Raw genomic sequence first — 16,940 nt, forward strand, 5'->3', positions numbered from 1 at the left:
ATGTGGCACCACTTGGGCCAGGTTGGAGAGCCTATGAAGTGCAAGTGCTATCGTCATCACCAATGTGATCAAGTGTGGTTGGTATAAGTGGCCAAAATATCCTGATAACACTCACCTCCCTCTCTCCGATCGCCTCATTGAGGTGAGCAAGGGAGGTCTATGAGGAATTCCCTGTGGTGACTGATGTCACGTTGTTCCTCCTGTACCCCTTTCAAAGAAGCCCCCCTTAACAGTCCCACCTTGGAAGCAGTGGCCTCTAAACTTCAAAGCAGCGTCACAGCTCCACCTTTTGAGCCTCATCTCTTGAAGCTTGACTTCCTTCTGGAGTAGCTTGTGCCGGTCAGTGTAAGCACTTTGGGCTTGTTGGCAAGCAGATGGCGAAACTTTACGTAGTCTCGCCACGCCTTCTGGTACCTGGAAGGTTGGTACACAGACATCATAAATGTACAGTTGATTTTCGTTAATTTGACTCCAGTTAATTCGGTCCCACCCAAGGTCTCAGCCAGTGCTCAAGAATTTCCATGGGCAAAAACTTGTTTTTCAATCATGATATTCACACCTGCTGAATAATTTGACTTTGCACATGCCTGCACTACATCTGACAGCATAAATTTCCCATCACGTGGGCCGTTGGGTCATCGAATGAGGAATGAAGGTGTTGCAGCCAAGATAACGTTATTAAAGAAATAGGATGGGGGTATTCAATGAAATTTTATATTCAACTTGAATGAAAATAAAGGGAATCAGTTTTTCATGGCATGCTCACGATGCAGCCACTGTATTTCCTTTCACTTGAAGTGAAAAGTTCAATTGTATGAACAGAGATTTAAAAAATCACACGACGGGTATGTGTAGGTCACGTGACCACTTAAGGTGTTCGCTGTGGTAATTAACTGTAGAGTCCTTGCATCAATGTTGCTTCACTTCTGCTTCAGCGACTTGAACCTATAAGTCCCCTTGCTTACGTCGCCTTGCTGCTGCCTCCAGGGCACGCAAGGCAAACTGTTTTGTCGGGCGGGGCATCTTCACTCCCAATCTCGAGCTCGCCGAATTGCTTGGGGGTCAATAGGGTTCCTGCTTCTTCAATGACATTGCAGTGTAAAGAAAAAGCGAGGCATGACTGCACCGTGGCAAAATTTCCACGATATTGCAGGCACAATCGGTGACTTCTGCCACCCATGATGCATGCACGGCGACACCATCTGGTGGTGTGCAGGGAACCGAGCTTTGCATCACGTGATCGAAACTCTCCTCTCTCATTCGTGGAAGCGCACGTGCTTGCACCAATGGAAACATTCTATTTGCACAAACATACAACGATAATTATAGACCATTAGCTTACTTTCAGTATTGTATAAATATTCACCATGATAATTTCCAATAGAATCAAGGCAACACTTGACTTCAGCCAACCAAGAGAACAGGCTGGCTTCAGCAAAGGATATTCTATGATGGATCATATCCATGTCATCAATCAGGTAATAGAGAAATCTGCGAAGTACAATCAACCTCTCTATATGGCTTTCATAGATTACAAAAAAGCATTTGATTCAGTAGAGATACCAGCAGTCATAGAGGCATTGCGGAATCAAGGAGTAGAGGAGGCATAAATGAATATCTTAGCAAATATCTACAAAGATTGCACAGCAACCTTGGTTCTCCACAAGAAAAGTAGAAAGATACCTATCAAAAAAGGGGTCCAGGCAAGGAGAGACAATCTCTCCAATGTTATTCACTGCATGCTTAGAGTGGGGTTGCGAGTTGTGTTGCAAGTATTCAAGCTCTTGGACTGGGAAGGCTTAGGAGTGCAGATCAACGGTGAATATCTCAGCAACCTTCAGTTTACAGATGACATTGTCCTATTCAGCAACAATGGGGACGAATTACAAAAAATGATTGAGGACCTTAACCGAGAAAGCTTAAGAGTGGGGTTGAAGATTAACATGCAGGATACAAAGGATGTTCCCTAGCAAGGGAACAAGAATTCAGGATCGCCAGTTAGCCTCTAGAGTCTGTAAAGGAGTATGTTTATCTAGGTCAATTACTCACAGGGGACCCTAATCATGAGAAAGAAATTTACAGAAGAATAAAATTGGGTTGGAGTGCATACGGCAGGCATTGTCAAATCCTGACTGGGAGCTTACCACTGTTGTTGAAAAGAAAAGTGTACAATCATTGCATTCTACTCATTGCATTCTACCGGTGCTAACATATGGGGCAGGTTAACAAGGACGCTCGAGAACAAGTTAAGGACCCGCACAAAGCGCAATGGAACGAAAATGTTAGGCCTAACATTAAGAGACGGGAAGAGAGCGGTGTGGATCAAAGAGAACAGACGGGGATAGCCGATATTCTAGTTGACATTAAGTCGAAAAAATGGAGCTGGGCAGGACATGTAATGCGTAGGATGAATAACCGGTGGGCCATTAGAGTTACAGAATGGATACCGAGAGAAGGGAGGCGCAGTCGAGGCGGCAGAAAACCAGGTGGGATGATGAAGTTAGGAAATTCGCAGGCGCAAGTTGGAATACGCTAGCGCAAGAGAGGGGTAATTAGAGATAGCAGGGAGAGGCCTTCGTCCTGCAGTGGACATAAATATAGGCTGATGATGATGATGACAACGATCTTGGTGCACTGCCAAGGTCGGTGCTGTGGATGGCGATGGCAACACAAACTGAGGAATGAGCTAAGAAAGCTACCGCTTTAGAAGTAGGCCAGAAGGTAGGAAGCAAAGGTTGGGATTCTAAGGCAGGTAGTGATGCTTGGCAAATCAGCTTATTTGGGAATCACTCGCCATGTTTACCATGTGATTCATTTTCGTATTCCTGTCACCATGCAGTTAAAGGAGCAGTTCAAAATTTGTGAAGTGTGACGAGATGATGAGATTGACATTTCAAGCCACAGAGAGCAATCATATAATGGAGCAGAATTAATGTGAAACAATGACGCACGGAACGTACATGGCACTTTTATTTGCACGAAAGCAGCAATCCTTCAATATGTTGCTCAAGACAAAGAGCACATTATCACAAGAAAAAAAAAAAAATCTGAGGTTTTATGTGCCAAATCCAAGATTTGATTATGAGGCACATCGTAGCGAGGGACTCAGATTAATTTTGACCACCTGGGGTTCTTTATTATGCACCCAATGCATGGTCCACGGCTGTTTTTGCATTTCACCACCATCAAAATGCCACCGTGGCGGCCGTGGTTTGATTTCGCACCCTCAGGCTTAGTAGCGCAATGCCATAGCCACTATGCCACCATGGCGGGCGATTATCAAAACGTATGGCTTAAGGAAGAGCACCCTTGCATGTTTTTGGTTCCAACAAAGAGGAGCTCTTCTATGCTCCCCAGAATGAAAACTTCGACCATGACAAAGTGTAGGTGAACTTCAGTGCACCCTGTTTCAGGAAAGCAGCAAAGCATTATATCTAGGCTTGTGCAAATATTTGATATTTTTTAATAGTTGAACGAATAATGTGCTATTCGATATTCACTTCGATTCGAATATGTTATTCGGAAATTTCGAAGTATTCGGCTAAACGAATAGCCACACGCGGCAGGGAGAAGGCGTTTTTCGGAAATTTCGGTTTTGGATTCAGTAATACTTTTCCCAATCCAATCCAAACCAAGCCAGGAAAACAGAACTATACTCGGAACAAAGGCGTACAAAACCCATCTCGTCAGCGTGGTGGTGTGGTCGATTGCGTTTAGAGGGCAACTCTGTCTTTGCCGCAGCGGCATTGATCAATCCCAGCCGCCTTCGACCACTCCAGAGAGCACCATGGGGGACTTGCCTGCAGCCAGCAATCCGATTTGGAACTTTTTTTGTAAAAATTCCACCGGGAACCGAAGCTCGATGTCTTAAATGCAAGGCAGTCCTGAAGACCCCAACAAGTACAACAACAACCCTAGCAACGCATTTAAGGAGACATCCGGACTTTCACAAGGACTACCAAGAGAAGCGGGACGCATCGCGAAAGGTCATCCAAGCTCAAGGGGGCAAGCAAGGCAAGTGGTCAACAGCCATCCATAGCGGCAGTTTCAAGCCGAAAATGAAAGCGTCGGCCCCAAAGATGACAAACAGATGACAAAAATGATAGCTCGCTTCGTAACTCGTGGTATGCACCCCTACAACATTGTTGAAGAACCGGGTTTCCTCGACATGATGAAGTTGCTATGCCGGATTATGCTGTGCCGTCTCGGACAACATTCTCGAGAGCCATATTCCAGGACTTCTGGGAATCTTTGGGTCCCATGACCGCCGCACGCGCAGTGAACGTCGTGTCAGGCGCATGCGCACCAGGGAGAGTTGAGAGAGGGGAAACTTTCCTTCCGTGGGCGGCACACGGGAATCGCAAGCACTATCAGCGCCACCGGGTGGGTCACGTGAGATCCCGCTGACATCGCCCGGGTCTCTTTTGGTCCCCAGCCAGCGGGGATAGCGGAAGTCTCCGCTGCCGTTCCTGTATTCCCGCACGTGGTTAGTCAACCACGTTCTTGCCGCGGCCACCCGTATTTCCCAGTTGCGTAAGTCGGAAGCCCTTCTTTACCTAGTGTATTATTCTCTTCGAGGGAACCATCAGTGATGTCAACTATAGATAGCTGGCCTGCTTGAAGTGTTAGTTGCAGTCGTAATAAATGTTTCCGAGTGTACATGTGGTTGTCGTCTATGTTTCCTCGAGCTTGTACCGGACCGCGGTTGATGGGCAGGCATGCACCAACCGCGGGGCGCGATGTGTCGAGGCAGAAGGCCGTGGCAACCCCCCCCATATCCCGACATTTTGGCGTTCCCAACGTGGGGCAAGCTCTTGGAAAACGGGACGACGATCGGTTCGGGGCGAGGAGCACTTTGTCCGCACCAGCGTTAGGCCTCACCCAAAGGCGTGATTCCTAGCTAGATTAGGCATGTGCTTCTTGAGTGCGAGTTAACGCTTGCACCAGTGTCACCGAACTCATACGTAGACGCTGAGATTTGTAGCGCGTTTTTCCTAAGCGTATGCCCGAAGAGAGTGAGTGCAGCAGTCGTCGCGGTGGCCGATTTTACTTGTACATATGTAAATAGCCTCCTTTCTGTACCTTGGCTCTGGGAGCCGAGCACCGGAAACGCTGGCTAGGACGTCAAGGGGGCGCAGTCTCAGGTGTCGGCTCGGAAGCTGCGGGTTGAGCAGCGAGTGGGGACACTTAGCTAGGCCTGCATCTCCTCACGGCGGCTCATTGGAACCCTTTATGGGTCTTTTGTGGCATTGGTATCTGTCATGGACGTGATTTGGCCTAAGGCCCTTCGGAGCTGCCGGTCGCATGTTCGAAGACGGACCATGCCGTGACATTTAGCGGGTGCAAATGGATTCGCTAGGTTTACTATACTCGCCGAGCTTCGGAGAAACCTCGTTCGAAACAGAAAGCTTACTTTGTTCAGATGAGCTCAATATATTGCGGCGGAAAAAACAGAAATCGCGGGACACCATAGAGCGCTTTGTTCATACGAGCATCGCCCACTTCCACGCTGGATCGGACCGGAAAAATCGGTAGAAGCGAATAACTCATTCAAACGAACTGGATTGTTTCTTTGTTTTTTTTTTTCGTTTGCCGCATAAAGCTATGCGGTAGACGGATGGTTCAGCATCGTGTCAGACGCTCGACGCCTGCGGCGGCCTCTACTGCCTTAATTCTAAGTGTTTGTGGAGTGCATTTTGCGCGACTTTGCAGAACAAGTAAAGCCGCTGGACTTTCTATTGCTGCCATTGTCCACGTCCCTGCCTGCTGTCTCGGCCTCAAACTGCAGCGGAGGCCCCTCCCTGTTCGCGGCCCGGTGCAGTAGCACATGGCAGCCACAATGAAGGATGCCCACCATCATACACTCCCACGAGGATGCGTCGGTGCAAGGTTCAACGTGCCGGCGCAGCGCGCCGTTTCGAGAAAGTTTTGACCGCTGTTCTCGGGTGGACATTGCGGCACGCATCTTGGGGGCAAGCCATCTTCAGCCCTCGTCATCGTCAACCACTGTGACAGCTGCCATATCTGGGCGGCTGCCACACAGGACTGTCGGCCTATCAACGGGGATTCTGCCATTTCCTGCGGAGTTTACCATCGCATCTGCCCGGATACTTTGTCAATGCCGTCGTTCCAGTGATTTCTCCGCCGTAGGGCAACATTTAAGGGTGGAGGGATGTGGGAATCCTCGGGTCCCATGACCGCCGCACGCGCAGTGAACGTCGTGTCAGGCGCATGCGCACCAGGGAGAGTTGAGAGAGGGGAAACTTTCCTTCCGTGGGCAGCGCACGGGAATCGCAAGCACTATCAGCGCCACCGGGTGGGTCACGTGAGATCCCGCTGACATCACCCGGGTCTCTTTTGGTCCCCAGCCAGCGGGGATAGCGGAAGTCTCCACTGCCGTTCCCGTATTCCTGCACGTGGCTAGTCAACTGCGTTCTTGAAGCGGCATCGCCGCGGCCGCCCGTATTGCCCAGTTGGTAAGTCGGAAGCCCTTCTTTACCTAGCGTATTATTCTCTTCGAGGGAACTATCAGCGATGTCAACTATAGCTAGCTGGCCTGCTCGAAGTGTTAGTTGCAGTCGTAATAAATGCTTTCCGAGTGTACGCGTGGTTGTCGTCTATTGTTTCCTCGAGCTTGTACCAGACCCTGGTTGATGCACAGGCATGCGCCAACCGCAGGGCTCGGTGTGCCGAGGCAGAGAGCCGTGGCTTCCCCCCCCTTTATCCCGACAACCTCTATGCATCAAGCAAAGAGAAGGTGAAAAAGAAGCTCGGGACATTTTTTCAAGCGGAGTGGAGCCGCTTTTAATCACAACTGATGGTTGGACATCACGGGCAAATGACAGCTACGTTTGAGTAACTTGTCACGTCATGGACAGTGACTGCATGCATTGGCTTGCACAGAGATGACAGACTCTCACAATGCAGCAAACCTGGAGCTATTTATCGCAGGTGTCATCGAGGAGTGGGAACTTCCAGCCCACAATACTGTGGTGATTGATCTTCGTCGTTATAGCTAAAGGAAGGAATTTTACTTCTGCAGTAGCGTGGTCGTCCTGGAATGGTGTGCAGTGTTTCGGACACACCCTTCAGTTGTGTGTCAGTGATGCCAAAAGAGAAGTGTCAGGGTTTTTGCAGCTCTGTGCTAAAGCCAGAGCGATTGTTGCTAGATTACAAACGGAGTGCCAAGGCCCGAGGACGGCTTCAGGAAATTCAGAGAAACATGCAGCTGGGACCCTCTCGACGTTATAGAAGATGTCCCGATACAATGGAACAGTGAGCATGCCATGATGGCCAGGCTCGTGAAGCTCCGTACGGTCATCACTGTAGAACTTCAGAATCTGACGCAGTTCCAAACTTGAACGCAAGTGAGTGGAAGCATATGAATGCAGCAGTGCAAGTCTTGAAGCCACTTCACCATGCCACAACTGAACTGTCTCGGGACAGATATCCCACGCTGTCACAAGTCATTCCCCTGTTGCAGTGTACCGAGGTGGTTCTAGCTGAACATGTTTCCGAAGGTGGTGAGGCAGCATTGCTTGCCTCAAGCCTTTTACGTAGCATCAAGACGAGGTTCCTGATATCAAGATGTCACACCTTCCTGCATTGGCAATGTTGGTCGATCCTAGATACAAAGATGTCTGTTATGCTGAACGACTCGCAAAGCAATGGGCATTCACTCTACTCACAACAGCAGCAGAAGAGACTGTGCCAGTTGATCAACATGGTACAGCAACAAGTGAGAACAGCACCTGCTCTGCAGACCCATCAGGGGACTCTGTGTGGAGTGCTTTTACACACTTCAGTTCGCGTGCACATCATCAGTGAAGCCATACAATCTTGGATGAGGTTGCTGGGTACTTGAAGGCCCCCCTTCTTTCCCGGTCCGAAGACCCCTTTGTGCAGTGGAAAAGCAAGGGCAGCCACCTTTACCCAACCCTGGTTGCAGCTGCCCATAGGTATCTTTCGATACCAGCCACCCAGACAAGTGAAAGGCTTTTTTTCACAACAGGTGCCATTGTAAGCTGCAGAAGGGAGCACCTCAAACCCCAGCATGAGGAATAGCTAGTGTTTCTGCATGAAAATTTGTATATTTTCGTAAATATAAATAATCAAGTTGTTTACTTTCCTTGAATAAATCCCAGACCTTAGCCTTCTGCCATATTTTTTTTCTTTATTTGCTACTATTCGAAGTATGTATTCACTTCGAAATTATTCAAGAAGAATTACTATTCCCTTCGAATTCGCTTCGAACCAAAAAAGCACTATTTGTTCAAGCCTAACTATATCCATAAAACTGTGGATTGAGGTGCTTTCCCCTGCTTCAACTGTTGCTGTGTGTGATGATGGCCATTTGCCAAGCTTAATCATAGAGAACTGTCACCCAAGCGGCTACACAGCAGCCATGCTTAGAGCGCCATAGTTACATTTCTGTGCAAACAGTGTTGCTCCCTCCTGGAATTGAGTCACATGCACAAGGACATGTCAGCGGGATGCGCCTCAATTGGCCCCCGCTTGATAACGCTTGATGGCTTAGGAATGAGGATCAACGGCGAATATCTCAGCAACCTTCGGTTTGCAGATGACATTGTCCTGTTCAGCAACAATTGAGACAAATTACAGCAAATGACTGGGGACCTTAATCGAGAAAAAGTAAGAATCAGGTTGAAGATGAATATGCAGAAGACAAAGATAATGTTCAATAGCTTGGCAAGGGAACAAGAATTCAGGATCGCCAGTCAGCCTCTAGAGCCTGTAAAGGAGTACGTTTATCTAGGTCAATTACTCACAGGGGACCCTGATCACGAGAAAGAAATTTACAGAAGAATAAAATTGGGTTGGAGTGCAAACGGCAGGCATTGTCAAATCCTGACTGGGAGCTTACCACTGTCGTTGAAAAGAAAAGTGTACAATCATTGTATTCTACCGGTGCTAACATATGGGGTAGAAACTTGGAGGTTAACAAAGAAGCTCAAGAACAAGTTAAGGACCGCACAAAGAGCGATGGAACGAAAAATCTTAGGACTAACGTTAAGAGACAGGAAGAGAGTGGTGTGGATCAGAGAACAAACAGGGATAGCCGATATTCTAGTTGACATTAAGCGGAAGAAATGGAGCTGGGCAGGCCATGTAATGCGTAGGATGGACAACCGGTGGACCATTAGGGTTACAGAATGGATACCAAGAGAAGGGAAGCGCAGTCGAGGTCGGCAGAAAACCAGATGGGATGATGAAGTGAGGAAATTTGCAGGCGCAAGTTGGAATACGCTAGCGCAAGACAGGGGTAATTGGAGATCGCAGGGAGAGGCCTTCGTCCTGCAGTGGACATAATATTGTCACGAGCCTCTAGAAGTGAACTTGAAGGTTTAATAACCCCTAGAGCAGCTGGCTCTCGGAAGACGCGACCGTCGGGGCTGGCTCGAGCAGAGAAGGGGGCGCGCGGTCTTCTTTCTTCTCTTGGCTCGACCCACTCTTGCCCTCGACCCACTACCTACAGGTGGCAATATCCCCCCTTCCGAACAAAAGCATCGCCTCGATGCTAAAAAAAATAGGCGTAGAAGACAACGACGAAGAAGGCAGGCAAAGCGAAAGTACACAAAAAAAAAGTAGCCGTCACGCCGGCACAGTCAATGAACGAAGAAGCAATCTCCCAAAGATAAATGAAAAGTAGAAACAAAGAAGGGAATGAGAGAACAAAAAAAAAAACGAAAACAAAAAAAGTTACGGACGCGCAATGTACGGCTTCATGCGCACAACATGAACTATGTCTGAGCTCGGTTGTCTTGTGTCCTACTCCGTGTCTGCGATGATGTGTCCGGAACAACTTCGTAGTTTACGTCACTGACGCGGCGGAGCACTTTATACGGACCGAAATACCGGCTTAGCAGTTTTTCACAGAGACCACGACGGCGAACGGGGGTCCACACCCAAACTTGGTCCCCGGGGTTGTAGGACACGTCCCTGTGGCGGATGTTGTAGCGTCGTGCGTCTGCCTGCTGCTGCTGGCCGATATGCAGCCGTGCGAGCTGCCGGGCTTCCTCAGCACGCTCTGCAAATTCCTCGGCGTCAGTTGTCAATAGGTCAGCGTCTTGACACGGCAGCATAGCGTCCAGCATCGTCTGGACTTCGCGACCGTAGAGAAGGCGAAAGGGCGTGAAGCGCGTCGTCTCTTGCACGGCGGTGTTATACGCGAAGGTCACGTAAGGCAAGATCCGATCCCATGTTTTGTGTTGAACGTCTATGTACATTGCGAGCATATCTGTGACCGTCTTATTCAGTCGCTCGGTAAGTCCGTTGGTCTGCGGATGGTACGCGGTCGTCTTGCGATGCCTGGTGTTGCTCAATTCAAAAACCTCGTCCATAAGCTGCGCTGTGAATGCTGTCCCTCTGTCAGTTATTACAGTGGAGGGAGCACCGTGACGCAAGACGATGTGGCGCATGAAGAAGTGCGCTACCTCTGAGGCCGTGGCTCGTGGGATCGCCTGCGTCTCAGCATAGCGTGTTAAATAATCAGTCGCGACGATCACCCATTTGTTGCCGTCGGCAGAAAGGGGAAACGGTCCGAGAATGTCCATGCCGACTTGGTCGAAAGGCGTGTGAGGTGCTTCAATTGGCTGAAGTAAGCCAGCCGGTTTAACGGATGGTGTCTTGCGGCGCTGGCATTCACGACAGCCTTTAACGTACTGTTTGACGCTTGCCGAAAGCCCGGGCCAATAGTACATTTCGCTTACTCTAGCGAGTGTTCGTGAAAAGCCTAAATGACCAGATGTCGGTTCGTCATGGCAAGCGAAGAGGACGTCGTCGCGCATGTCCCTTGGAACCACCAGGAGGTAAGCACGGCTGGTCGAACGAGCATTCTTCTTATACAGCACGTTATCTCGCAGACAGAAGGACGTCAGCGAGTGGGACAGATGGCGTGGTATGGTTGTGTCGCGACCCTCTAAATGATCGATGATCGGTCGAATCTCACCGTCGTCACGCTGCCGTCTGCTCAAGTCCGACGAACTAATGGCGCCCAGGAAGCCGTCATCATCCTCTGTTTCCTGACTGGCAGGATCAATGGGTGCGCGGGACAGCGTGTCAGCGTCTTCATGCTTACGGCCAGACTTATAAACGATGGTGATGTCAAATTCCTGTAGCCGCAAGCTCCACCGTGCCAGTCGTCCTGAAGGGTCGCGCATGCTTGCCAACCAACAGAGGGCATGGTGGTCCGTCACTACTTTGAAGGGACGACCATAGAGATAGGGGCGAAACTTGATGATCGCCCACACGACCGCGAGGCACTCCTTCTCCGTAGTCGAATAATTCGCCTCGGCACGGGACAGGGAGCGGCTGGCATACGCTATAACTCTTTCCCCTCCATCTTGAAGCTGGACGAGCACTGCGCCAAGGCCAATGCTACTGGCGTCGGTATGCACCTCAGTATCAGCATCATCGTCAAAATGTGCAAGAACGGGTGCTGACTGAAGGCGCTGTCGTAATTCAGCAAAAGCCGCCTGTTGCTCATTATGCCACACAAATGGCGTATCGTCCCTTGTAAGGCGTGTCAGGGGTTCCGCTATCTTCGAAAAGCCTTTAATAAACCGGCGATAGTAGGCGCACAAACCCAGGAAGCGCCGGATGGCCTTCTTATCGGCAGGAGCTGGAAACGCGGCCACAGCGGCAAGCTTGTCTGGATCGGGTCGGACCCCTTTGGCGCTTACTACATGACCGAGGAACTTGAGCTCTTCGTAACCAAAGTGGCACTTTTCGGGCTTAAGTGTGAGGTCTGCCGATCGGATGGCTTCTAGCACACTCCGTAGGCGGTGAAGATGCTGCTCGAACGTTTCAGAGAAGATGACCACATCATCCAGGTACACAAGACAGGCCTGCCACTTCAGTCCAGTAAGGACAGTGTCCATCATTCGCTGGAAAGTAGCCGGGGCTGAACACAAGCCAAAAGGAAGCACTCGAAATTCATAGAGCCCATCTGGAGTCACAAAGGCTGTTTTCTCGCGGTCGCGTTCGTCTACCTCGATTTGCCAGTACCCGCTTTTTAATCGAGAGAAGAAAAGTACTGGGCGCGCCGTAGTCGATCTAACGAGTCGTCGATACGCGGCAGCGGGTACACGTCCTTTTTAGTCACGTTGTTGAGCTTGCGGTAGTCGACACAGAAGCGTAGCGTTCCGTCTTTCTTTTTGACAAGAACGACCGGAGATGACCACGGGCTGTTGGAAGGTTCGATGACGCCATCGTCAAGCATCTCTTGGACTTGCGTACGTATGGCTTGGCGTTCTCTTGCCGACACGCGGTAAGGCTGCTGGTGTATCGGGCGTGCGTCGTCGTACGTGATGATCCTGTGTTTAGTGATGGAAGTCTGGCGTACCTTGGAAGAATGTGCGAAGCAGGTCCTGAATTCAAGCAAGAGCTTGCGCAGTGCTGTCTGGCTATCGGTGGACAGTTCAGAATTGATGTCAAGATGGCCCAGAGACGTGTCTGCTGTCTCCACTACTTCTGACGTGAAACAGTTGTTAACGTCTGCTATTGCGTCTGCAAACGCTAACGAAGTGCCGCGGAACAGGTGTCGGTGCTCGTAGCTAAAGTTGGTAACAAGCAATTGCGAATGACCAGCACGAATCTGTATAACACTGCGAGCCACACAAACACCTTGTTTCAGTAGGTGTTCCAAGTTACTTTCGGCCACCGCTTCGCCATCGCGTAAGCCACAGCATGTGACGTCGACGAGGACACTGGCACGTGGAGGAAGCGTTACACTGTCAGCAGAAACACGAAGTACGTCGTCGCGCCGTCGGCCATCTTGCACGTCGATTGCTCGTTCGGCAGAGAAAGTGATACGACGCTCTTGCAGATTGATAATCGCGCCGTACTCCTGCAGGAAGTCAACCCCAAGGATAACGTCGCGGGAGCATTCGCGTAAGACAAGGCAGCTCGCTACGAATGTAGATCCTTGAATCTCAACTCTAGTCGTGCAGGCGCCCAGCGGAGTAACGATGTGGCCGCCAGCCGTCCGAATCTGCGAGTTATGCCAGGGCGTGATCACTTTCTTCAGCTGCGTTGCTATTTTGCCGCTTAGTATCGTGTAGTCTGCGCCGGTGTCCACTAAAGCACTAACGGCATAACCGTCAACAGTAACTGGTATATCGAGCGAAAGCCGGTCGTCTCGTTCAGTTGCAGGTGGTGTCGGGTCGGTATCTTTCCGTAACTGCGTCCGTCGGAGGTCTTCAGTGCTTCGACCGTCAGCGACCTCGCCCCCAAAGATCGCTTCAGTTAGTTTTCCCGGCGGGGACTGGTCGACCGCTCGGGAGAATACCGCTGGGGCGGAGGTGAAAATCGTCTCGGAGACGGCGAACGCGACTGCCGCCGGGCAGGCGGTGGCAAGCGCTGCTGGGACAGGTATTCCTGAATGTCCCGGGGTCGTTGGCCGTATCGGGGCGGTGGCGAGTATGCGGAAAAGCCGCGAATCCCAAGGCGCCGGTATGGGCACTGGCGGTACAAGTGGTCAGCTTCACCGCAGTGGAAGCACAGAGGCCGCGAATCGGGTGTGCGCCAAACATCCGACTTCCGAGGGGGCGGGCGTCTATCGTCGACGTAGTGAACCGCTTGCTCCGTACGATGGGCAAATGGAGCGACATGAACAACGGGCGGCGGCGTGTACCCAGCGTCGTAGTACGGTATCGGCTGCACCGACTGAACTGACACCGTAGGAGGAGCACGAACGAATAGCGGCGGAGAGGAAGCAGGGCGCTTCAGGACTTCCGCGTAGGTCGCACGAGGGTATTCAGGAGGTACTGCCGCAGCGTTAGCAGGAGGCGCCTGGTGCAGTTCGTCCTTGATAATGCTCGCTATGGAGCTTACCGTAGGTTGCGGTGTTACAGCGGCCTTTTGCAACTCTTCACGCACTACAGAGCGGATGAGTTCTCGCAGTGAGTCGCCGTTGCTTCCTATGGCCGTGAAAACGTCAGCAGCAGACATGCTGTTCGCTTGCCGCTCATACAAGTTCGAGCGATGCAGAAGCATCTTTTCCATGGTTACGGCCTCGGACAAGAACTCCGCGACCGTCTTCGGAGGGCTCCGTATGAGGCCAGCGAAGAGTTGCTCCTTGACCCCGCGCATCAGATGACGTAACTTCTTCTCCTCCGTCATTCTTGGATCCGCTCGTCGGAAGAGGCGCGTCATGTCTTCGACGTACGTGGTCACAGTTTCGTTTGGCAACTGGACACGGGCCTGAATCGCTCGTTCCGCTCGTTCGTGGCGATCAGAACTGGTGTAGGTCTCCAGGAGCTGACGACAAAACTCGCGCCACGACGGCAGTTGCCCGTCGCGGTTCTGAAACCACGTACGCGCGCCATCCTCCAGGTAGAAGTAGACGTGTCTGAGTTTTTCCGTGTCGTTCCATTCGTTCACGGAGGCCACGCGCTCGTATTCGACCATCCAGTCTTCGACGTCTTCGAACACTGTGCCATGAAACGTCTTTGGGATCCGTGGGCTCTCAAGTGTGTAACGGTTCGACATCGTGCTTCCCGTACCGGTTGGGGCGGTTTGAAGGGTGGCGCTGGTCATACCGGTCGATGTGGTGGGAACCGTAGCGTCGACGACTTCTGGGGACAGTCCTCTGATCCTGCGGCTGGCCCGATGCACGGGAGTGTCGACAGGCACTGGATTCGTAGCGCGGATCCTTGGAGGGGTCTGCAACATCCGTGAGGACGCTTACCCCGCACCTCCACCAGTTTGTCACGAGCCTCTAGAAGTGAACTTGAAGGTTTAATAACCCGTAGAGCAGCTGGCTCTCGGAAGACGCGACCGTCGGGGCTGGCTCGAGCAGAGAAGGGGGCGCGCGGTCTTCTTTCTTCTCTTGGGCTCGACCCACTCTTGCCCTCGACCCACTACCTACAGGTGGCAATATATAGGCTGATGATGATGATGATAGCGCCCGGGCATCATCTCCCCCAAGCTCTGGACCACTGAGAGACCGTGGCATCTGCCTTATCGCGGCAGATGCTTCACAGGCCTGCTACGAGTTGTTACATGGGACGTTAGCTCCAGTGACTTCTTATGCTCTGTGGACTGCTGCCCAGCTAGCCTAGCACAGTGGCTAAATGGGTCCCCCAGGCTGTGACTGTCGTACTGTGATGTATCTTGAGTTACTAAATCAACATTTGTTGGTGATTTGACTCGGAAGCATTCATTGCACCGTGTTCGAAACTTGATGAGCTCTGCCATAGCATCTTTTGTGTGCTAACTAGTGGAGAAACGTTATGCACTTGTCTGACTGTTGATTGCTGAGTAAGCCTCGTGCTAACCCACTCACACATTATAGGCACCCAACTTGGATTTGGTATGAGACCAGAGCAGGCCCAATCATGGTCCTCGTTCCTGCTAGACCCCCTTGGTTTATTGTCCTTATTGTCGTTTAACGCAGACGGTACTGAGAGCATGAAGTACGTTCGCCTTAGCAACACTCTGCTTTTGGCCACCGGGAGCGATCGCTTCGTTTAAGCGCGCTTTTATGATGTTGACTGTTCGGATGTGTGCCCTAGTTCGAGCCATGCTGGTTATGGGTTCTCTCATCCGTTTGAGACGCGTGGTGGTGCAGGTGCCTTCCAGGCCCCCCCAGACACGTTGTCCCCACTTGCTGGTCTTCCTATGTTCTGAGCGCAGTTGAGTGCCCAATGGGCCGCATCGGAGCCACCCTGCTTCGCTGTTGGGTGATAATACAGTTGCCGACTTGCCTTTCTCCTGAGCATCATTCATTGTGTTATGTGCCGTGTCAGAGTCGCCGCGCCCTGCCGCAGCTGCATATTCGTTCACGGGCCTCCCTCCACCCTGAGCACAGCCAAGTGTTCCACATGCTGCATTAGAGCTGTTGGTGTGAGTACGCTTGCTGGCATATTGTAGTCCCGAGTGTTGTTCTCTGTGCTGTGTTCCGCATTGAAACCTCGCGGCTCTGCCAGTGCTGCTTTATTTGCAGAGCTTTCCCTGCACCGAGCGCAGCAGTGTTCAATACGCTGCAGTACAGCCACCACACAGTGCTGCTAGTGTAAACTCAGTTGCTGGCATTTTGCTGACCTGAGTGCCTTTCGCAAACAAATGCATTGTGTCAGAGCCACCTGGCACTGCTGAGGTGCAGGCTCAGTGGTTGGCTCGTCTCTGCCCCTGAGTGCAGTTTGAGCCACCCTGCCTCGCTGTTACCGTGAAGCCACTCCTTGTCCCGAGCAGCCCAAGACACAGTAGACAGCACACAATAGACAATTTTAGCAGAGCGTCACATACACTCCAGTCCACTCACATCTCACATGGTCAGGTGGCTGCAGAAAACTGCGTTCAACTTGGTGGTAAAAATGCAAGTAGCAAACACAATAGCACACTTCACTTTTACTAACAATGTATATCGCAAGCAAGAAACCTTTCTGGGATGCAGGCTTGTAGTAGCCGAGGCGTTTGCCAGGACCATACGATGAACAAAGGTCGGGAACGACAAAGGAGGAGCAAGACGTATTCCTGGGGTCCTTTCTTTGTCATAGCTGGCAGCCTTCTCCACCAGCACTTGCTGGGTTGTGCCGCTTTTCGTGCTTTTGCTTAGTCCAATTGGCATGGGGCTGTGCGGCCACGTCACAATCTATTTTTGCAACCGATTCACCAGAGCGTCGTACCGCCAGTGGAGACACTTCCTGGCTTCATACACGGACAGAGAGGAGGAAGGCGTCTGTTTTCCTTGCTTCTGCAGCTTGTGCAGGAGATGCAATTTCATGATTCCCACATCCCTGAGCCATAAGACTGAAAGTCACTTGGACTCAAGTGGCGTAATGTTATGACAGCCTCACCATAACTGACGTGCTCACTGTTGAAGCTTCCACATACTGTGGGTGCTGTCAAGGTGTTTGCAGTCACATTTTCACCAGAACACACCTTCTCGTCACATCACCTGAATTGAGCACCCAGGG

At 51.1% G+C, this 16,940-nt stretch overlaps 1 protein-coding gene across 1 annotated transcript in view; it reads right to left on the bottom strand.

The window, feature by feature from the left end:
- Nucleotides 1-16,940, bottom strand: part of LOC119437479 (ribonuclease 3-like) — a 179,434-nt gene that overhangs the window by 89,870 nt on the left and 72,624 nt on the right. Inside the window, 2 exon segments of the mRNA XM_049660036.1 lie at nucleotides 287-350; nucleotides 353-414. Of these exon segments, the coding sequence (XP_049515993.1) occupies nucleotides 287-350; nucleotides 353-414 (126 nt within the window).

Source organism: Dermacentor silvarum, chromosome 1, assembly GCF_013339745.2.
Source record: "Dermacentor silvarum isolate Dsil-2018 chromosome 1, BIME_Dsil_1.4, whole genome shotgun sequence".
NCBI classification, from domain to species: domain Eukaryota; kingdom Metazoa; phylum Arthropoda; class Arachnida; order Ixodida; family Ixodidae; genus Dermacentor; species Dermacentor silvarum.